Genomic DNA, 22,884 nt, shown 5'->3' with positions numbered 1-22,884 from the left:
TGACAGGGGGAGGTGGGCGGGACCGACCTGTATAAGGAAGTGAACAGTGGTCAAGGCCTGAATCACAAGACAACATGAAACACAGGATCGTGAATGTGACGGTCCGGGATGTTCGATTCCCGACGTCTCTGGAGCAGCATGGCTCCGACGCAATGGTGAGCAGGGTTGTGCACCAACACGCACGCGCACGCACGAACACACACGCACACAGTGACATGTTGACAGTGTGTGTTCACTGTCCACACCGCAGCACACTGACCCGGACTATTCAACCGCTTATGTTGTCATCGACACGGACTGTGGCCTCCAGGGCTTCGGCTTCACGTTCACTTTGGGAAAAGGCACCGACATTGGTGAGACACAAACACACAAACACACACAAGGTCGCTGCTGCGTTCAGGTGCACCTGATAAACTCTGAATTCCCATATCTAGACTCGCCTTGAATGCAACTTCTTTCAAAACTTCTTACAAAATGCCCTGAACATCTCCATTATGATAATATTCAACAATAGTCATAGCGCCCCCTAGCTGTCGTGCTCGGGCCTACTGTTTTTGCTAGATCTTCTGTTTTTCATCTTCTGCTAAATAAAATATTTTATATTGATAAATATTGGACTTCTGTTACTTCTGTGTTACTTATGATCAATGTTATATTTCAAATATTATTGATAAAGTTTTATAACCCTGCCATGCCATATTACTACCTCATCATGAAATGTCTTGACGTTGCTTGCCTGTGCGCAAAGCTGAGCCCTACCCCGCCGCCTGGTGGTCAGGTTCGGTAATGTCCTCCTGCTTGTTGCCCCTGCAGTGGTGTGTGCTGTGCAGGCCCTGTCGGGACTGGTTATTGGGAAAAGCTTGCAGGAGATTGTGAGCGACTTCCGAGGGTTCTACCGCCTGCTGACCAGTGACGGACAGATGAGATGGGTAAGAGCCTCTTTACATACAGTCTGTGTAGGGTCTGTTCCCAGTCTGGCCCCCATTTCAACCCAGTTTCCTTCAGTGCTGTTTATCCAAAAATTATAATTTTTAAGGGGGATGTCAAATGCGTCTTTTTAAACCTCTGGTTTTGTCGTTGACAGTTGGGACCAGAGAAAGGCGTGATCCACCTCGCCACGGCTGCACTTCTGAACGCCGTGTGGGACCTGTGGGCGAGGGTGGAGGGCAAGGTGGGGCCACGAGATTTACCCATTATTAGTATTTCCTTCACAAATATGACACATGGTGACTCACAGCCTGTCGTTTGTCCCGCAGCCGCTGTGGAAACTCCTCGTTGACATGGTGAGTCCCAGTGAATTAAATGGAAGATTCATGTTCAGGTTGTGTAGAAGGGAAGTATGACGCATCGTGTGTGTCACTTCAGGCTCCCGAGCAGATCGTGTCCTGCATCGACTTCAGATACATCACTGACGCTCTGACGGAGAAGGAGGCTCTGGGTGAGACTGTAGATGATGAAGATGTGAGTCCAGTAACAGACCTGTGCCTTGTAAACCGTTAAATCACAGCAGCACACTCTCTCTCTCTGCTTCTCTTTCCTGACTCAGAGATACTGGTGAAGGCACAAGAGGGGAAGCAGCAGAGAGGTGAGCACACTAGAGTCTTTAATTACATGGCTGAATGGGATTCTGTGGAGCTAAATTGCCTCTTTAGAAACTAACAGGAGTGCTATTAGTCTGCATAATAAGCCCCTGCAGCCCGTGATTGCTCCATTAAAACACACTTCTCCTCGGGTATTTATTAATGTGTGGACTGTTTCTCCCACCTGCCAGAGGATCAGATGCTGAGGGAGGGTTATCCTGCGTACACCACCTCCTGTGCCTGGCTCGGATACTCAGACCAGCAGCTCAAACAGGTCTCTGGGCTATAAAATGCACGATGCACTCAAACAGATGATGGTTTTTTGTCATTGTCACTGACAGCTGTTTTTCTCTGAAGCTCTGCACTGACGCACTTAAAGGCGGCTGGACCAAGTTTAAGGTGAAAGTCGGCGCCGATCTCGAGGACGACATCCGCAGGTGCAGACTCATCCGGGAAATGATCGGACCAAACAACACGCTGGTGAGTGTGTTACCACATGGACCACTGAGGCAACATACACACAACTAGGTTATAGTTTAAAAAATGCCTTTTAAAAATGATATCATGACCGAAAAGACCCAATCATCAAGCGGTTGTGAGTGTCTACTTCATCTTGTTTCTGCTCGTCTAAAACTATAACTCTTCTAAATAGGACCAGCAGCATTTCCAAACTTGGATTTACTGTTCTCAAACAAAAACGTAGTGATGTAGATGTAGCCACTGTTAGTTTCACAGAATGACAAGAGTACTGAGGTGTTTTTTGTGTAGATGATCGATGCCAACCAGAGATGGGACGTGGGCGAGGCCATCAGCTGGGTGACCAGCCTCTCTGAGTTCAAACCTCTGTGGATCGAAGAGCCCACATCCCCGGACGACATCCTGGGTCACGCTACCATCTCCAAGGTAAGAAAGAAAAGTTTTATTTAGCTGTTTGGCATTTCATCCAGTGCCATCCCCACCCTTCCTACGCATGAACAAGATGTCTGACTACGTTTCTCTCATAATTCTGCATTTCTTTATTGTCCTTTCGTGTCTCTATGGTTGTTTTGTGTCTCTTTATTGTGTTCTAATTTGAGTAACAGTTGAATATTAAGTCACTTTAAAGTTTAAACTGCTCAAGCCCATAACCCTTCATCCCTCGGGCCTGAGCCCCATCATGACTCATCAGTTTCATTCGTCCAGTTTCAACTCTGATAGAAGATGTTTGACTTTGTCGTTGCAGGCTTTGGCTCCACTCGGGATCGGAGTGGCAACAGGGGAGCAGGTCAGAGCTCCAGTTTGTTTCTATAGAACACATACACACTGACTGATGAAATGATCATGTTTGATGTGTGTTCCCTCTCCAGTGTCATAACAGGGTGATGTTTAAGCAGTTCCTCCAGGCGTCGGCTCTGCAGTTTGTCCAGATCGACAGCTGTCGACTCGGCAGCGTCAATGAAAACCTGGCTGTGCTGCTGATGGCCCACAAGTTCCAGGGTAAGAATTCAAGACACAGAGTCCTGAGAAGCAACGGAGTTAAAGTTTTGTCACTTTCTTTTTCTGAAAAAGCAAAAAACGTCTGCAAAAGAGGATCAAACAGGTTTTCAAATATGTATGAATCTTTTTTATGCCTTTTTTCATGGTTCCAGTATAATCCTATTCAAAGTATACTATGTATTTCAGTATCGTAACAATTCGATTTCTTTCCCCCAGTGCCCGTGTGTCCTCACGCCGGAGGAGTCGGCCTGTGTGAGCTCGTCCAGCATCTGATTCTCTTCGACTACGTCTGTGTGTCTGCGAGTCTCGACAACCGGTGAGATCGGGCTGCCTTTTCACTTCCTGGTCTCGAGCTGTTGATTGTGTCTGATTGGTTCGTGATAAATCCTAATCACGACTTCACCTCTAGGATGTGTGAATTCGTGGATCACCTCCACGAACACTTCACCAGCCCTGTGGTGATTCAGGACGCCCACTACATGCCCCCGAAGGTACGGCCGCGGGCAGGGACAGAATATAATTACACAAACTTTACATTATTCATACATAACGCATGTATTCTCTGCTCTTCTCAGGATCCAGGCTACTCCTGTGAGATGCTGGACTCGTCCGTGCGGAAACACCAGTTCCCTGAAGGAGACGTGTGGAAGCTGCTCGCGAACAAATGAGGGGTTTTATCTCCAACGTGTCACCAGAGGCTGTTTTAGACGAATAATTAAACTCGTCTTGAGTTGCATTATAGAAATTCCGACAGCTGTAATTTTGTCAATCTGCACAATTTCAATTTTACACTCGGTGAGCTGCTTAATTGCTACAAGTTTCCTACGAGATACACGAGGCTGACTCCAAATGTAACGTCTTTATTTACGGAAATACATTAATCACCATATTTAAAATAAGCAAATTGAAACAGTTAAGAAGAATTCAGAAAATTAGTTCAGCTGCAGAACAAAACCCATGTGTAGATTAGTTTTTCACACAACTATTGTAAGAATTTAATATAGTTTAAAGGTCTAGTTCACACAAACATACAAAAATATCTCTTCTAGCCGCTTAGTGATGTTGATAAACTCTTAAAAATGATCTTGGTAATAAAAAAAACTCATGAATACAGAGGAGTGTGATAAGTGTTTTCCAATTCATCCCAAATTGTCTTTTCATTGGGATTATCACACAGCCATCTGCATCTTGATGGGGGGATGAGGGTTGTAGTCGCAGATCTCAAAGTCCTCCGCCCGGAAATCATCGATTCTCTCCACCTTTCTCAGGATCTTGAGTTTGGGGAACGGGCGAATCTCCCTCTGGAGCTGTGAGATAAAGACAGATGAGCTCATGCGAGTTTAAAATCCAGAAGAGACCAATAAAGAAAACAGTTTTAACAAACCCACCTGTATTTTGAGAGGTTCGATGTGGTTGACGTAGACGTGAGCGTCTCCCAGCGTGTGAACAAAGTCACCAGGCTGCAGGGAAAGAATAAAAAAACACACGACAGCTGAAGTAACTGAACACGATGATCTTAATAATCGTTAGAGGAGGTCAGTTCATTGCTCTTACCTTCAGTCCTGTGATGTGAGCGATCATGTAGGTGAGAAGTGCGTAGCTGGCGATATTGAAAGGCACGCCAAGACCCATATCCCCCGAGCGCTGGTACAGCTGACACGACAGCTCGCCATCGCACACGTAGAACTGGCAGAGGGCGTGGCAGGGAGGTAGAGCCATGAGGGGCAGGTCTGAGAAACCACAAGGAGGCAAAGATTAAATATTTAACAGATTTCTAAACCCGGTCTGGACAGAATCAAGTTTAATCTGGGTGTCTGCTGCACCTTTGGGGTTCCATGCACACATGATGATGCGTCTGTCTTCTGGATTCTTCTGGATGGTGTCGATGACGTTCTGCAGCTGGTCAACACCTTGTCCTGTGTAATCTGTTGAGGGGAGGATCAACAATAAGGATTGAGGAATAATCTAAAACCCGTTAATCTGTAATCTGCAAATGGTTCAAATCTCGGAACCATCCAAAATAACTGTTTCACATTACAACCAAACACTTTAATTTGTATGTACCAACCAAAACACTCAAATATGACACTGGGTGTGGCGAACTTTACCTGCGTTCATGGTCGAGTATTCTGCACCAAAGTGCCTCCACTGGAAACCGTACACGGGTCCCAGGTCGCCCTCTTCTCTGTCCGTGAACCCGAGATTGTCCAGGAACTGTCGAGACCCGTTGGCTTCCCAGATCTTCACCCCTTTCTCCGAGAGCTCCTTGGCGTTTGTTGACCCCTGTGAAACAAACACAAGAAAAATATATCAGTGACTAATTCAGTTTAAGGGTTTAAGGGTCAGTTCAAGTTAAAATGTCTTAAAAGGTTTCCAGGTTGAGTTTGAAACATTATTTCTTTGAGTGTGAAAACTGTCAACGTGGTGTGGATGGTACAGGAGACAGTTTATTTACTTAATATAAATACATCCAAGGACTGTATTGCTACTTACAACAAGAGGAAAGACAGAAAATATTATTTATAAAAGATAATTAGTGTGAATTTTTCAAAAGTACAAACTCATCATCCTCACCTTAATAAACCACAGCAGCTCTTCAAGGATCCCTTTCCAGAAAACCTTCTTGGTCGTCAGCAGAGGAAACTGATCTGTAGCAGAGAATCAACCAGTTATTTTACATTATTTACATAATTATCATTTTACAGATTGAAAATATTATAATCAGCCTTAATTTATATTATCTGGTTAATAAAAATTGCTGGAAATGTTAGCTTAATAATAAGCCTGACAGTGCCCCCTGGTGGGCAAACTTGTGAATAAAAGTAATGAAGGGAATCTATGTTATTTCTGTACTGCATTTTCTTCTCAGTTAAAAAAACATGAGGAAACAATACATGTACTTATGTAAGTTTTAAACCTTACACTCCTACACAACTACACACTTCTTATTGCACTATATTCATGCATCTAGTTTTATTGGCTATTTTACAGACAAACAAAATATGATCATAAATATTGTGCACTCGGTTAAAGTGTCAACCTTGGAAATAGCGGCTTGGTGTTGCTTTAACTTAATGGATCAAATAAAGACCAGTAATCTTACGAATAAATAAACTCTTGCTTTTCAAAATATGAGTTTTTTTTAACGTTTTTAAATTATGGATCAAGTGTATACAATAAGTTGATTATCTTGAATCATGTTTGTCTGTAAATGGCTTTTCTGCATAATCGACTGTTTCAGAAGTTTGTAAATACTTTAGTATTTTTCCCTCCGACAATATAAAAGGCAGATGTTGTTATTTTGGAGTATTTCCTCTCCAGAAAAGAACCAGAACTTTTCCTTTATGCCCTTCACATGTATATGAAACTGTTTTGAATCCACACACCCACCTCTCAGACTGTATCTGCCCTGAGCACCGAACACGGACACCACTCCGGTCCCGGTCCGGTCCCCCCTCCTGCGGCCGTGCTGCAGGATGTACTGGGTCTGGTCCAGGTACCCGCGCTCATCGCAGAAACCACCCGGCGTTCTCTCCTCCGCAGCGGGTCGCTCCTCCGGCCGCTCGCCGGTGTGGATGTCTGAGGTGGCCGGCATGGTGTGGAGGAACGAGGAGGAAAACTTCGCGCTAAAATGCGGCTGCAGGTACGAGATGGTATAAAGTGTAGTTATGAAACTTTCCCGGGTGTTTTAGATGCGCTCCAAAATACTACTGACAGTGACAACATCCGGTTTGACCTAAATCTCGCGGGAACACAGAAAGCCGCGCTCTGCATTTTCTACGGTGGCCGAGAGAGCTCAATTCGCTGCAAAAAGTCACTGATTCATAAACACATCAGGTAAATTCTCATAGTCAACCAATATGATCAATCTGACACTGGCGTTGATAGATTACTGCATCAGAGCAGATCCTTCTGTGGTTAGATGTCGTTTTGTGGGACAGGAAATTAAACGTTATTTGATTCCTTGCTCAACTCAGAGAAAATGAATTCTCAAATCACTGTTAAAAACAGTTTTAGATAAATTGTCACTGATTTTCACTGATTTTCTGATTTAATGTGTCTTAATAGACTGGAAATAAAGATGGACGACATGACGTGACGATTGCCCCCTGGTGGTAAGCTGTGGTTTAGTGGTTTGGATTTGTATCAAACTAAATAATGTTTTCTAAAACAGTCTTTTACATTTTCTTAGTTAAGCATTAATAAAACAGCCTAATTAATGAGCTACACCAGTGATTTACCTTTTAAGATATAATCCTTGCAGGTCTCACACAGATCCTGAAGCTGCCACCACTGATGCTTCTCTTCGAAGTCGTCTGCACATATAACTGCTTTGGGTTTATCCCAAAGATAAGAGGGATCCTGTGTCTTTACAGATATACATACAATCAGCAGATGTTCCAAAAGGTTTGTTGTCATTCTGTATGGGAGTAAATTATGCAATTACATCATATACCTCTGCTGGACTGCTGAAAATACTCGTCAGCTTCTTGTAACTCCCTGAACACATCCACCACTGTGGAGCTGAACTCTTCGACCACGTTCCTCCCAAAGTCGTACATTGAGTCCAGGATGTGATCCAGACCCACAGTCCTGAGGAAGCCTGCGGTCAAGCCGCCCTGGAGGCCTGACAGCGGGCTGGGCTGGAGCTCAGTGTCCAAGGCTGCAAGAAAGGAATGACCGAAGACGTGTGGCATCTTCTTCACCAGCGTGATGCCGTGGTTGTAGAAGAGGCTGATGTTTGACAGCAGCCGGCTGAACGATTCCTCCGCCTGCAGCAGCTCCAGGTCGGATTTATCCTCATCATCATCATTCTGAGGCGACTTGGTCCGAGCTACGTTCTCTGATTGTAAACATGCTGTGCTGGTTCTAAACTGGGCGGCCATTTTCCTGAAAAACTCCTCCACCTACAGAAAGATTCACAGCAGGAATGTGTTTGGAACTGGATTCAAACCATTTCGGGACATTTACACTTTCAGAGACATTAGAAATGGGAAAAGGCCTCTGAGTTCTAACCTTGAACGAGAAAGCGGCGAAGCCCCGTTGACATGTGGAGGTGAAGAAGGCCTTGCACGTGTCTTCGAGTCACGGTCGGCACTCGTCAAAGGAGGACTTGGTCTCCAGTCTTCACGCTGCCGCTCGGCCTCCTTGAGTTTCTGCTCGGTTTCTCGGGCCAGCTGCTTCGCCCCCTGAAAGGAAACCCCAAACATAAAAGATCACTCACTGTTACATCCCCTCCAAATAAGCCACAGTTTATAAGATGTGGTTTTTACTCTAAAATGACAGAAAAAGCAGATTAATCTACAAACAGTTCATTTATCCTGTAAAACTAGACCCCCCCCCCCCCCCCCCCTCCTCTTTAAAACCAGCCCTACTCCCACGTTCATTATTCACTGTCTGCTTTGAGGTTTTCCATGAGGCCCTGTGCGGCTTTGCCTTCGTCTATGAGGCAGAAAATATGCGGTGGTTCTCGGATTAGGTCACAAAGACTGGCATGTAACTGTTCGACTGCAACAGTTATGATACTTAAATACAGAGTAATCTCGTGGTATTTTGGTCGTGGGTTTCTACCATCAGGAGCAATTACTGCAAATATAATACGTTTGCAGAGGATCTGTACTTGATGGCCCCCATGGGAACTCGGTTCACCTTCTTCTTGTAGTTACTGTGTCTCAGGGCGTCCATCAGGTGCATGTGCCTCTCCTCTTTTTTCTCCATGGTTTCCTTCACCTGCTTCACCCCGAGTAGAGCTGGCTTTATCTCCTCATTGACGTACTGCTCCCCTGCTGCAGACAGCTCTGCACACACCAGAGATAACATGATGCAGTTCAGTTTAAAGGTGTTAAAGAAGTATGTTAAGTGTTTTTCCTCCAATCAAAAACATGCTATAATGATGAATTATACTTCATTTGTTAAATTGTACTTTAGTTAAGGTTTAAAAAATATTTTATATATAGAATTGGCCTCACTTTCCAGCCTGTCTTGGCTCAGTGGAGACAGGTCGGCGGCGCTCAGCATCACCTCAGAGAGAGTGATGCAGAGAATGTGAACGAGCAGCGTCCTCATTGTGTCTTCAGACCTGTGGACGTTATACAGAACACACTCAGTGATCTGCTGTGGAGCCTCACACAGCAGATCCTGACACGAATGAAAAACTGGCTTGGATTTTATTCATCATGTCTTTTTAAAAATGCTTCTCCTAAAGTCCTCACTAGGTGGCGCCGTTTCCCAAGCTCATCAAGTTAGATGCTTTAAAAAAAATACATGAATAGAATAATCAGGGCAAAAAAGAAACAGTCGTTCCTTTGAGTGGAACATGACGTCAGTGTGAAGCCAGATAAACATGATTACCTCATTAAGTAAAACCTCAAAGGTGAGGATTTCTGCTTTTTCTGTCTCATTAAAATTTTATTCTTTGGGAGTGTTTTTTCTTTACTAAAAACAAATGAAGTGAAGATGTTAAATTTGGGCTCAGGGGAATCATGAGGGACAGTTTCTACTCTTTAAATATTCAAATAATAATCAACCACATAATAATCAAGCAAATCCTGAACATCATCAGAATATCCCAGTGCCTGAGACTTTGACGGAGTGAAGCTCACAGTGAAGGAGGCGACGTTGCGTCAGCTGACGTTTGTGTGGTTGAAGGATCACGTTACATAAAGAGGATAATAACTATAATACAGTACAACTGAACTGCTCATTATGAGTAAACAGAATGACAGGAGCTGAAGTTACGACTTTAATCTTTTCCTCAGTGAAGTTGTGGCATCTGCACTGACGACACTAAGAGCCTGTACATTAAACAACTGTAGGAACTGTTATTACTGTTCTGTGTACTTGTATATGTAGTCTACTGTGTGTACTGTTATATGTACTGTTATACGTAGCCTACTGTGGGTACTGTACGTAGTGTCGTATGTACTGTTACATATGTACTGTGCATACTGTTGTATCTACTGTTTTCTGTACTGTTATATATCTACTGTGTGTACTGTTCCATATGTATTGTGTGTACTGCTGTAATTACTGTTGCCTGTACTGTTATATATCTACTGTGTGTACTGTTCCATATGTATTGTGTGTACTGTTGTATGTACAACTGTATGTACAACTGTATGTATTGTATGTACTGTAGACATGACATTTGAATAGTATAATAGAAAGTATTTACCTGTGAGTAAAACTGTTCAGCCATCAGCCTCTGGAGAACAAGAGCAGCAGTTGGAGGGAAGAGTGAGAGAGAGAGAGCGGGAGATTGAGAGAGAGAAGCAGACGTCGGCCTCCTTCAAGGATTGTTCTATTTTTATGGATCCACTCAGCAGCTCAGATCCTGTTAGAGTGTTTGTATTATTGGTTATTACATCTTACTCATACAGCTGAACAGCTTGAGACAGGCTTTAATGCCCGGCATACAAAACCCGCTCATTTGTTCTCAGGTCCATCTCACTGAGTCGTCTCCCACATGGCGCAGAGCCCTCCTCGGGTAAAACATTCTGCTCTAATCTCCGTCAGACTGGCAGAGAGCTGGGGCCTCCTGCAGAGACCTGGCAGGGTCTCAGTCCCGGGCTGAAGCTCTGCATCGTCCTCAGGTCACCACGGGAGCAGCAGTGATGAATGTGCATCTGCAAAGTTTTATCTTTAACTGGAAACAAAGTATATTTTCAACAACAAAGTTTTAAAATGTTTTGGTGCATCTTGTTGTTTTTCTTGTGCAAACCGTCACAGTGTGGAGAACAAAAGATGATATAATTACAAATAAATAAATAAATGCAGATATAATCAAATACATGAATTTTAAAAGTTTAGAAATATAGACTTGGCCTTTTTCATAATTTATTCTTTTTTATTTATGCATTCATTTATTTATTTGTACTTGTGTAATTTCTTTGTCCCTCTTATTACAAAGAATTTGAAGTCTGAATACATTCTTTTAAATGTAAATTAGACAACGATTAACATTATAACACTACAACACAAAGTGAAGCCAAATCATCTTGATTGCCCCCTTGTGGCTGGCGGCAGTATTAGCCAGATTCTCCAATATATTTTTGCTTAGTTTTTGTGCAACAGGAGGAACTGGAGATGCGTTATCTATCTTTAAATCATCTTTTTACAGTTTAAATAAAGTTGCTGCTAAAATATTCCAAAACATACTCATAAGTACTATGGGGAACAGAAAGGTCGCTCACTTCTACCCCCTTTAAATGTTTAATTTAGTTACCAGAAGAGAAAGTCCTGATAAATATCAGACGTTCTTAGCCAACATAATCAAAAACATCCCTCAGATTATATTAGCATTATATGAAAAATGTCCTCCGCTGCTTCCCATGTTTCTGGCCTCCACCTTTGGACGATCTGAGTTTCCATCGTTCTTATCTTGTGATATCCAAACATGGCAGCAGCAGCAGCAGCAGCAGCAGCAGCATCAGCAGCGTGGTAAATGTGGAATTCCTGTGTGCTTTCTCAATCCACGGTTAATCTGAGCCCACTGCTGAAAAGCCTTGACCCAGCAAATGAGGTCCCAACCTCTGAATGAGGACCAGCAGGAGCCTGTAAGATACCTGACCCTCAGCTGCTTTCTATCAGCCCGCCACCGTCCCCGGCCGAGCCCTTACACCAGCCCGCTGCCCCAATTATAGCCGACAGTAAGATAACAGTTTTGAAGCCTTTAGGAAAACAAGTAATTAGTCGCTTTATCATCTCTGGCAGCTCTGGAATCTAATATGCGGTGGACTGGGTCAATCTCGAGCTATTAGAGTCTGAGGGACTGTGTTATCCAAAGAGAGAAGAAAAACAGATCTGAGCTTCATGTCTTTGTTGAAGGTTTTTTTTTAAAGCTCAGAGGAATTTGGAGCTGAGACGGTTTGTGTTATCTGTGTCTTTTCCTGTAAATCAATTGGTTTGAAGCGAGCGAGTGTGAAGAGATTAACATCGGGGCCAGATCGTGTAGCCCAGTGACACTAACCTGTGCCGTGGAGACATGACGGTGGGTGCATGGTCCTCATTAGTCTGGAGGATGCAGATGTTTTCTCAGCTTTGATCAGTGATCTGCATCTGCAGGCCGAAGAGATTACGGAGACAGGAAGCGCTGGAATTATCACAGCACCTGGAAGAGCTGCAGGGGAAGTGGTCGCTGCTGAATCTCAAAGTCTAATGTCAAAGAGTCCTGGCCGCCATCTTTGACAACAGGAAATATTGTTAGAGCAAATGTAAACAAAGTAAAATATATATATATTAGATCACGTTAAAAATATTGAGGTGTTTCTCAATTTAATCTTTATTTTCCAAAAAACGATTGAGAAATGTGAGCCAATTTCGTCTACATGAAGCAGAGCATCACAGCAAAGTTCAGACTCGACATATCGTAAAAATTACTTCAAAAGATAAACATTTTGAAAATGTATCAGAGTAAATGTTATTGTGATGAATCTAAGTCCTAATCTTGATGCCCTTTAGAAATGTCACATAAGTAGAAATGTCCCTTTCGCTCTCCTCCACCTCCACAAACCTTTGAAATGATCTGTAATGAGAACCAGGTTTTCACCCGGGGACACGATTTCCATCAACCCCCAGTAACTTAATCTCATCTCCTGCTGGATCAGTGCAGCACCGCACGACGTCCCGGGCTTTGTCCTGCTCCCGATCCCTGAAGTGACTCCAGGAGACTCACGGGGAGCAGAGGAGACATGAAGGGACTTCAGGAGACTCAGCAGGAGCAGAGGGGACATGAAGGGACTTCAGGAGACTCAGGGGGAGCAGAGGAGACATGAAGTGACTTCAGGAGACTCAGGGGGAGCAGAGGGGACATGAAGTGACCTCAGGAGACTCAAGGGGAGCAGAGGGGACATGAAGAGACTTCAGGAGACTCAGGGGGAGCAGAGGGGACATGAAGTGACCTCAGGAGACTCAAGGGGAGCAGAGGGGACATGAAGAGACTTCAGGAGACTCAGGGGGAGCAGAGGAGACATGAAGTGACTTCAGGAGACTCAGGGAGAGCAGAGGAGACATGAAGAGACCTCAGGAGACTCAAGGGGAGCAGAGGGGACATGAAGAGACTTCAGGAGACTCAGGGGGAGCAGAGGGGACATGAAGTGACTTCAGGAGACTCAGGGGGAGCAGAGGAGACATGAAGTGACTTCAGGAGACTCAGCAGGAGCAGAGGGGACATGAAGGGACTTCAGGAGACTCAGGGGGAGCAGAGGGGACATGAAGGGACTTCAGGAGACTCAGAGGGAGCAGAGGGGACATGAAGAGACTTCAGAAGACTCAGCAGGAGCAGAGGGGACATGAAGAGACTTCAGAAGACTCAGAGGGAGCAGAGGGGACATGAAGGGACTTCAGGAGACTCAGAGGGAGCAGAGGGGACATGAAGAGACTTCAGAAGACTCCGCAGGAGCAGAGGGGACATGAAGGGACTTCAGGAGACTCAGGGAGAGCAGAGGGGACATGAAGAGACTTCAGAAGACTCAGCAGGAGCAGAGGGGACATGAAGGGACTTCAGGAGACTCAAGGGGAGCCGAGGGGACATGAAGTGACTTCAGGAGACTCAGGGGGGGCAGAGGAGACATGAGGAGACTTCATGAGACTCAGAGGGAGCAGAGGGGACATGAGGGGACTTCAGGAGACTCAGAGGGAGCAGAGGGGACATGAAGGGACTTCAGGAGACTTGGGGGGAGGGGGCGCAGAGGGGACATGAAGGGACTTCAGGAGACTCAGAGGGAGCAGAGGGGACATGATGGGACTTCAGGAGACTCGGGGGGGGGGGGGCAGAGGGGACATGAAGGGACTTCAGGAGACTCAGGGGGGGCAGAGGAGACATGAGGAGACTTCATGAGACTCAGAGGGAGCAGAGGGGACATGAGGGGACTTCAGGAGACTCAGAGGGAGCAGAGGGGACATGAAGGGACTTCAGGAGACTTGGGGGGAGGGGGCGCAGAGGGGACATGAAGGGACTTCAGGAGACTCAGAGGGAGCAGAGGGGACATGATGGGACTTCAGGAGACTCGGGGGGGGGGGGGCAGAGGGGACATGAAGAGACTTCAGAAGACTCAGCAGGAGCAGAGGGGACATGAAGGGACTTCAGGAGACTCAGGGGGGGCAGAGGAGACATGAGGAGACTTCATGAGACTCAGAGGGAGCAGAGGGGACATGAGGGGACTTCAGGAGACTCAGAGGGAGCAGAGGGGACATGAAGGGACTTCAGGAGACTTGGGGGGAGGGGGCGCAGAGGGGACATGAAGGGACTTCAGGAGACTCAGAGGGAGCAGAGGGGACATGATGGGACTTCAGGAGACTCGGGGGGGGGGGGGGGCAGAGGGGACATGAAGGGACTTCAGGAGACTCAGGGGGGGCAGAGGAGACATGAGGAGACTTCATGAGACTCAGAGGGAGCAGAGGGGACATGAGGGGACTTCAGGAGACTCAGAGGGAGCAGAGGGGACATGAAGGGACTTCAGGAGACTTGGGGGGAGGGGGCGCAGAGGGGACATGAAGGGACTTCAGGAGACTCAGAGGGAGCAGAGGGGACATGATGGGACTTCAGGAGACTCGGGGGGGGGGGGGGCAGAGGGGACATGAAGGGACTTCAGGAGACTGAATCCAGTAACAAGGATGAACTGTCTCTGCTGACTGAGTCAAGATGCTCAGAATAACACAGGGAGAAATATGGGAGGGTACCAGAAGGCAAGGGTCTGATCCTTCAAAATAAAAGTGTGGGCCTTCTACTCCACAGGGCAGAAATGACCAGAGTGACCGAGCTGGACATCAGCCCAGATACAACAGCAGTGATTATGTAACACATGGTACAGTTAGTAAACAATAATACAGTAACCCGGGTTAAAGTTGTAAAAGTTGGTAGCAGAATAACAAAGGAGGCTTAACATTCAAGTACTGCGATGAAATACAATGAATGTAATTGAAAATGATTTATGATAATCATTTAACAATGTTCTATCTTTCTTTCTAGTTCTTTATAAGTGTCTCTCATGGTGAAACTCATTCACAATTTTTACTGCAAAAATTCATTTTAAACTTTAAAAGCTACCGGTTCCCCCTTGTCTTACAGTATTTAAAGTGAACCATAGTCTACATTACATTATGCATAATATGCATAATATAATACATTTGCATTATATTATGCATCAAAGGGGTGTTTAATTGTGAAAGGGCCACCAGAAGCTGACCGTGCCTCTCCGTGTAACTTCACAGTGGTGGAGTCAGATCGGTTTCTCCTCCTCTCTGCAGGACGAGCCTCTCCTCATCACTCCTCTCTCCTCTGAGCCTCGGACACGGAGAACATGGGATTCTAACCTGACCACGCGACATGAAGACACATTACTAGCTTTTTTTTGTTTTATATCTCTTCTGTCATCGGCGCCTGGAACCAGTTCACACCTTCGCACTGGATGCTGAGATGCGCAGAAAGTGAAAGCTCCTCATCTCTTCTCAAGACCTTACCCAGTTATAAAACGCCATGAAAGGTTCGTGTCCTGCAGCTCACACCAACATGCGTGTTTTTATTTTTCTTAATCCACATGTTCTTACTCAATCTCGCTCTGTGCGTAATTCCCGGTGCGCGCTGCACATCTGGATGACATTACGGTGCCGCGGTGCAGAGGTTGTGAAATAAAAACAACAGAAAAAGTTTTTTTGTTTTTCCCATCTGAAGGAAGTTAAAAAAGCGAGATGTTGTTTGTACTATTTAGGCTGCGTCACCGGAAATGTCCCGGTGCACGAGAGGAAAAAAACAAAACACGTTAAAGTGTCAAGAGAAAGATGCGTTCAGGGGCATAGGGATGAGTTTAATGTGGCAGGGAACAGATGATGGGCAGTGAACGTCACCTGCAGAGTACGGTGGCCCTGAAGTGCAAAAAACAGCAACAGATCACTAATACACTTTTGTGTCTTTTTGTCTGTTGTTGTTTTTGTTATTTGTAGTTTTTTCGCTGTTGTGTTCTGTCATTTGTCATTTAGCTATTTGCTGTTATGTCTTGCTCTTATGTTCTTTGTCTTGTTGTGTTTTTGTGATTTGTTGTGTGTGCTTTCTCATCAGCCCCGATTTGCTTTTGTCTTTTTATGGGTTTTTCTGTTGTGTTTTCATATTTGTCGTTGTGCGGTGCACTTCAGGGCCCACCGTAGTAGTACATGTGGTTTGCAAACTGGTATATTTGTGTTACACTCAGCACCTGTATCATCAATAACTGAAATGTATTTAGTTTACAAAGAGACATTAAACAACAGCTCTCATTCACTTTACATTACTGACTCTACTCCATCGAACCGCCTCTGACCGCCCCCCAACAAACACACACTCAACCCTCCCTCTCTCCCCCCTGTGTGTGTGTGTGTCCCACCGCCTCACCCACCCCCCCCACCCCCTCAGTCCAGTCCCATCTGTTTAACATTAGCAGTGATGTTCTCTGAGCTCTGCTCCGATCTGCAGCAGAGTGTAGCGGAGTGTAATTAGGGTTTACTGTCAACAACCCAGAGAAACCGCAGCCTGTGGCTTTTACAGCTCTGTGCACACACACACACGCACACACACACACACACACACACACACACACACACACACACATACACACACACACACACTCAAAGGGGGGGGGGGCAGAGATGATACTCCACCATCTCCCACCTTAACCCTTGTTCCCTCATCAGAAATCATTGTTTTCAAGGTGAACCTTATAAATCTGTGTGCAGCCGCCCTGTAGAGTTTGTTTGCAGACTTGTATCCACTGCTTTAAACACAATGCCCCCCCCCCCCCCCCCCCCCCACACACACACACACACACACTCCTCCAGTAGCGTGCGTTTGACCTATTTCTGTCATATGTTTCTGATTATGTCACACAGACGACTTTGCAGACGAGGAGGAAGTACAGTCTTTTGGATACAAGCGGTTCGGTGAGTGAAAAAGTTTTTCCTTTTTGTTCCTAGCAATGGAGGAGAGAGAGAGAGAGAGAGAGAGAGAGAGAGAGAGAGGGAGAGAGAAAGGCCAGCACACTTGGCGCTCAAATAATAAAAACTTTTACTGCTTTGGTAAATTAAAGGTGCTAAGTGTGTGGGCTCAACTCTTTTTTCTCTCGTTACCTGGAGTCACCTCTGTGTTCCAGTCGATGAGAAACCTCAGGTCAGACCTCACCTGTCCTCGAGTTGTGCTGCGTTGAGCGTAAACGCGACCGACAGCCTGTGAGGTCCAGCTCACCACAGGCCCGTCCACCGCTGACAGAGCTCAGCAGATCAAGAAGATTCACAGCCCCTCGTCTCCCTTTCATCCACTTACACTGAGCCACTAAAAACGTGCTGACTCACACAGGGACCCCCCACCCCCCCAAAAACATGGAATTCCTCCAACTCCAAATTGCGCTCGACTCGCCGCGTATCTGATTGTTGTGGAGCGACACATGCAAACAAGAGTTCACATGCATATTGCTGTGTGTACTCATGCGTGAAGCTGGAGGGAACTCGGGCCATCTGGAGTTTTTTGGTGAGTTTTCCCAGCAGACTTGTACGTTGAACTTGTTAGTGAACCAAACGAGAGCGGAATGATAGGGATTAAAAAGCTTAAAGGGTCAGTTCGAAGACAAACATTCAGTATTTATCACTTACAGCATGCGATGTCTATTCATGGGGATGGTTTGGACTCTATTTTCCCATTCCCACGTTTTAGCTTGGTTTTCCCTGAAAGCTGCTTTCAGACAAGCACTCAACTGATATTTTCCTGTGAGAACGCACGAGTCAGTTGCAGCGGAGATTCTCTGGAGGTTTTCCTTCCAGCCTCCTGAGTGAGCCACTGTAAGAATGTGAAAGATGCAGAAGAAGCCAAATTGGAATGACAACGAGATTCGAGAGCTTTTGGTGATAAAAGGGCCGACGCTGGTTTTAATCTGCTGCTGATTTCCACTTCAGAATTCATACGTCATGCCTCCTTTATGCTCTACTCATGTTCCTGACACATCCTGTAGGTGTAAACATGTCTGACCTGGACAATCTCCTGCTGCGATCTTTATATGTGAGACACAGACAATTATGGTAATGTTTCACAATTCTGCCTCAGTTTAATTGTTATCAGCATTTGTTTTTGTTGACTTTTGTTATTTCTAGTATTGGTCTTCTTCTTCCGTTACGTTTCCTTCCTTGTGTATCTAAGATTCCTTAGTTAGCTTTTGTTATCCTTTACGTCTCACTTCCTGTTTTATTTTGACTCTCACTTCCTGTCTCGCCTGCTTCTCATTGTTATCTTCCTCTGGTTTCCCACTTCCTCCTGTTTCCCATTTCCTCAATCACCTGCTTCCTATTGTATCACACCTGTGTTTCCTTCACTGATAACAGTTTGTCTTTTAGTTCCAGCTGTTTCCTTTGTTTTTATTCCCAGAGAGTTTGCTTTTTCAAGTTTAGTTTTCTTACCTCTTCTCTGGGTTTCTTTTGGACGCCTTCATCTGATTCTCCTGGAAACTTCTTTACCTTCTCTGTAAATCTGATCTGCCCTTGTGTGCAACTGTGTTCAGCTTCTCTCCTGTTTTCTGGATGCAAAAATAACGCTTTTATCTCCACTTTGCTCTTTCACTGATCATTAAATTACATTTCCTATGCTCAAAATATTAAAAACATCACCAACAAGTCGTAGCTGTCACTGATGGTGATGCACGTTCTGCATGTGCTGTATGAACGTTGATATCTTGTAAAAATATAAGTTATATTATCAGCACATTTGGGGAAAATCCGTTCATGCAACTTTGAGTTATCTTATACACACATACAAAACGAATACACTGCTTCCCTGGTCAGTAGAGCAAAATGTGTTTTTATAATTAGCTTGAACTGAACCCTTCAAATTTAGCATTCTCTAATATTGGCCCCTCTGTTCTTCTCCTCATCTTCTGCAGTGTTTTCACGTGTGTATTATTAAATCTTTCTTTTTAATGATGAGCTATCTCTCCACCGCCAGTAGCTTTTTGCAGAGAAGGTGAAGTCAGTTTGTTCCACAGTTGCTGCTCTTTCGTTTTGTGTTCCGTGTGTTCTTAGTCATCTTAGTGCTTCGTGCTTTTATGGAGGAAAAGGGAGAAAAGTCCAAGAGAAAAAGTGACCGCAAAAGTCCAACGCTGTCCCACACAAACACACCATTATTATTCTCCTTGGAGACGGAGCTCTTGCTCCATCGCTGCTCTGTTGATCCAACGTTGATCAGGAACCCGTGTGTCTCTTTATCCAGGGTGTTGCTGCAGTATGACTCAAACACACACACACACACACACACACACACACACACACACACACACACAGGCAGTGGACGACGCTGTTTGACCCGACACCGGCGGAGACGAATTCAAACTGTGTAAAAACACAACCTCTTTCATCCCACTGGCCTAAGTCGAGGCATCCTGTTTGTGTTTCTCTGCGAGCGTGTGCGAGTTCACTCATGGATTAGATTAGAGAGCTGTTGTGGGGGGGGGGGGAGCCGAAATCCAGTTTCACTTTTAACTTTATTCAAATGAACTCTTGACATTCCGAGGAGTTGGAAGGGAGAGCGGCTGAACTCTGAGTGTTGTTGCTGCTCGCAGGGACACGGCAGCTGTTTGGAGGGGTCGGCTCCACAGTTCTGCCTCGACCCCCCCCCCCCCCCCACCCCCCCTGAGGCTTCGTTGTGCAACCGAGCTGCGTTCTTCCAAACCACCGCAAAACCTTCACTCTCCCACTATTAGAGCTGTAATCTCAGTCCTCGGGGGGGAAACAAACAGCTATTTGCTCTCTGAATATTTTTGCTTTAATCCAGTGCCTATTCTCCCACCCCGAGGACAAATAGTGCAAATCTGTGTCTAGCTTATAAAGTCACCGCTGAGCTCAAAGGGGGGCGACTTAACACAGAGGAACAGAGAACACTTAATCCTGCTTGTTTTTACAAAGTGAACATGGGTAAGAAATTACACAGACAGAACCAGTGCTCTTTTATTTATCTTGGAACAATCACATTTATATTTCACTTACTTTGCTTTGCAGGAGTTTTTTTTCCCCCTAGAAAGCCTCTACTTGTTTAACCTGATGACTAGAATGTCACTCGGAGAGCTCACCCCTCCGCCACGGCCCAACAGTCCCCTCATGAAACCACATCTAAAGTCACTAGATCCAGGTCTTTATTTGAAGATGCATTAAACGTCTTACCCCTGACAGACCAATAGAATGCTGGTGTGGTCCTCTGCCTCCTCACATGAGATGCTACTGTCATGGCATGCTTATTCGAAATGGGCTGTTTGCTTGGCCTGTGTTGATGCTGGTTGCAGATCTCTTTCTCAAACTGTACAGACCTGCAGTAACTGAGCTGCAGTCAGTTTAGATTCAGTCCTCAGAACCCAAACTCAAGAGTCGGTTGTAGTGGCTGATGTCATGAACCCATTATTTTCATGAACGTGCTGTTGTCATAATCGACAACGTCACTTATGTTGATGAACCCCAGCCTCGGCTGCTGCAGCCTGTTTATTCAAATTCAACACTACAAAATCAAAACATTAAGTTCCCTGAATTCCATCATTAAATGCCCTGACCTGATGTAAAATGATTTCATTATGTTGTAATAAAATCCGACACGTTGTTCATTAAGTTTTCTTGGGCTGTAACTCGCCCTCGCCCGCGCCTGCAGCCGTTCTGTGAGGAGGGAGGTTTGATTTAAAAAGTACAATATCTTTTTAAAGCACCTTTGGGGATGTTTGTAGTTTTTCTGACGTACAAGTTACGAGTCCGTTTTCTGAAGGTCGCAAAGAGCCAGAGGGGAACACACACACACACACATACACACACACACACACACACACACACACACACACACACACACATTTTAAACAGATTGAAATGTTTCTAATTGTGTATGTTAAACAGACGTCATTCAGAAGGCATGCATACATCATTTATATTTACATAAATACACACACACACTTTTTCCACTCACTTGTATACAAGGGGAAATGAAAAACCACACACACAAACACACACACACACGCACTCACACACACACACACGCACACTCTAGTACGGGCACTGAGTGAATTCATATGGTAATCCCATCTCCCTCCCTGCCAAGTCGAAGCCGAGCCGGAATGGCTTCCACAGTGCTCAAGTATTAAACATATTTATTTTTCTGTGGGGGGTTGACATTAGAAGGCCATCAGAATAAAAACAAAACCTACCTGAGCTTTGGCTGAACTCTTCCAGAGCCGGGTTTAATAATCGCTCACCAGCAATCAGCCGACGCCCTCGACTCAATCAAACCATGAACCCACGAGTTACAAAATCCCTGTAAATATAAAGTTCAAGTCAAATCTCTTGCTAAAGAAAACAAAAGTAGAGTTGGCGAGGGTCGTTGTTTGTTCCCCGACCAAACCTCCCTGGGATAGAGTGCGTACAGAGATTAATAAACAATAGAGGAATGTCCACACACTGCAGTCACATGAGTTTAATGAAAACAAGTTTGGACGAAATGTCACTAAAATAGAAATAATAAACTTTTTACAAACGTTCGACTTCACCAAACAATAACATCAATCGCTAACAAGTGAAGGAATGGACGTCCATAAGAGAAATTTAAGCTGTAAATAAAATCCAACGAGTCGTTTCTGTGAGTGGAATCAGTGCTCTGATTCGAGGAGTGAATTACTTTATTTGCCATGTATCACTGGTGAGGATTTGTTTGAGCAACTAGTTTTGGCTAAAACCAACTGAGAGCAGCATCACCATCACTACCATCTGACATCAGATGCCTCAACATAGAGCAGCAGTTTTGCATTAGAGAGATTAGTGTGATATATGTGTTTAGTAATTTAGTGCGGCCCTGGAAGGAAGTTATGAAACTTGAAATGGCCCTTGATAGGAAAAGGTTCCTCACCCGTGCTGTGAAGGAGGGAAAACATAAACTAAATGAAATGTTGCATGTTGGTCTCCAGGTATGATTCCATGTCAAGTAGATGTGATTGCCCAGTGCAGCAGGTCCTCCTGGGATCCACCCTGATCTCTGGGTGGGGGTCTCGCTCCCTCCGCTGCTGTGTCTGCTGTTCCCACACATGTGGGCTTCGAGAGGCCGGGGCTCGGGAGGTTTGTGGCCAGTGTGGAACCCAGAGTGCACTAATCTATTTCCTGCATTTGTTATGGTTTCTCCAGCAAGACCTGGAACACTCCCGGAGCCAAGCACGGAGTCGGTGTGTGTGTGTGTGTGTATGTGTGTGTGTGTGTAACCAGCTGTGTCAGCACAGCCTGAGCTCGGTTCAGTCCGGTGGGTTTGGCAGAAGATCATTCCCCCGTTTTCACAAACTTCACAAGCACCCTAAGCTTTGGTCATACTGACACCTCGACCCGGCACCTCATCCATCCTGGTTAACATGACTACCCAGTGTTTGTCAGGCACTGACACGTGAAACACACACTGTCATGTGAGACTGTGGTGTGTTTGTGTGTCTGATGAGGAGTTTTATGGGCTTTGTTGTGGGTTTTCGGTCTTTTCTTCAGTCTTGTGTTGTGGCCTTCTCGAGTTCTCCCTCTCGGTTCTTTCTCCAAAATTTCAAATTTTTGTTCATTTAATACATTTGTAAAGTGCACACAGATTTCCTCCCTGTCTGCCATACCACTGTCAGAAGATTTCCTTTGGCCCTGAGACTTCACAGCATGAAAACATGTCCATTATGTTTGTGGGCGCACAGACGTCTCTTTTACTTTTCTTTTCTGGTTTTCTTTGGTGTGAATCTAATAGTCCATCAGTTTTCATATCTAATTCGTATTCACAGTTAGCCATCAAAGCTGCTTTAATATTTAAATTTGTCATAAAATGGCTCTGCAGCTCTCG

At 45.1% G+C, this 22,884-nt stretch overlaps 3 protein-coding genes and 1 pseudogene across 3 annotated transcripts in view; 2 read left to right on the top strand and 2 right to left on the bottom strand.

Moving 5' to 3' along the window:
* Positions 1–16: 16 nt before the first annotated feature.
* Positions 17–4,169, top strand: enosf1 (enolase superfamily member 1). The gene is made up of 15 exons (XM_053412867.1): positions 17–155; positions 251–353; positions 814–929; positions 1,085–1,171; positions 1,257–1,283; positions 1,366–1,438; positions 1,547–1,585; positions 1,772–1,854; positions 1,938–2,060; positions 2,349–2,483; positions 2,803–2,844; positions 2,927–3,056; positions 3,273–3,372; positions 3,466–3,547; positions 3,632–4,169. The coding sequence occupies exons 1-15, from the start codon at positions 75–77 to the stop codon at positions 3,722–3,724; spliced, it is 1,314 nt and encodes a 437-aa protein (XP_053268842.1). The 5' UTR covers positions 17–74; the 3' UTR covers positions 3,725–4,169.
* Positions 3,901–6,772, bottom strand: tyms (thymidylate synthetase). Its single transcript, XM_053412868.1, has 7 exons — positions 6,447–6,772; positions 5,631–5,704; positions 5,165–5,339; positions 4,880–4,981; positions 4,611–4,786; positions 4,445–4,516; positions 3,901–4,363 (listed from the first exon to the last, which is right to left on the bottom strand). Exons 1-7 carry the CDS (start codon positions 6,649–6,651, stop codon positions 4,226–4,228), a joined length of 942 nt encoding a protein of 313 aa, XP_053268843.1. The 5' UTR covers positions 6,652–6,772; the 3' UTR covers positions 3,901–4,225.
* Positions 6,773–7,280: 508 nt separating this feature from the next.
* LOC128426210 (clusterin-like protein 1) lies at positions 7,281–9,122 on the bottom strand (annotated as a pseudogene).
* Positions 9,123–15,264: 6,142 nt separating this feature from the next.
* LOC128425683 (collectin-12) overlaps positions 15,265–22,884 on the top strand; it is a 31,653-nt gene continuing 24,033 nt past the window's right edge. Inside the window, exons 1-2 of the mRNA XM_053412413.1 lie at positions 15,265–15,538; positions 16,914–16,964. Of these exons, the coding sequence (XP_053268388.1) occupies positions 15,532–15,538; positions 16,914–16,964 (58 nt within the window). The 5' untranslated portion in view covers positions 15,265–15,531. The remainder of the gene's footprint in view (positions 15,539–16,913; positions 16,965–22,884) is intronic.

The sequence above is a fragment of the Pleuronectes platessa genome, chromosome 20, assembly GCF_947347685.1.
Source record: "Pleuronectes platessa chromosome 20, fPlePla1.1, whole genome shotgun sequence".
Lineage (NCBI taxonomy): Eukaryota > Metazoa > Chordata > Actinopteri > Pleuronectiformes > Pleuronectidae > Pleuronectes > Pleuronectes platessa.
The sequence above is the reverse complement of the archived record's forward strand: the minus strand, read 5'-3'. Positions and strand labels throughout refer to the sequence as shown.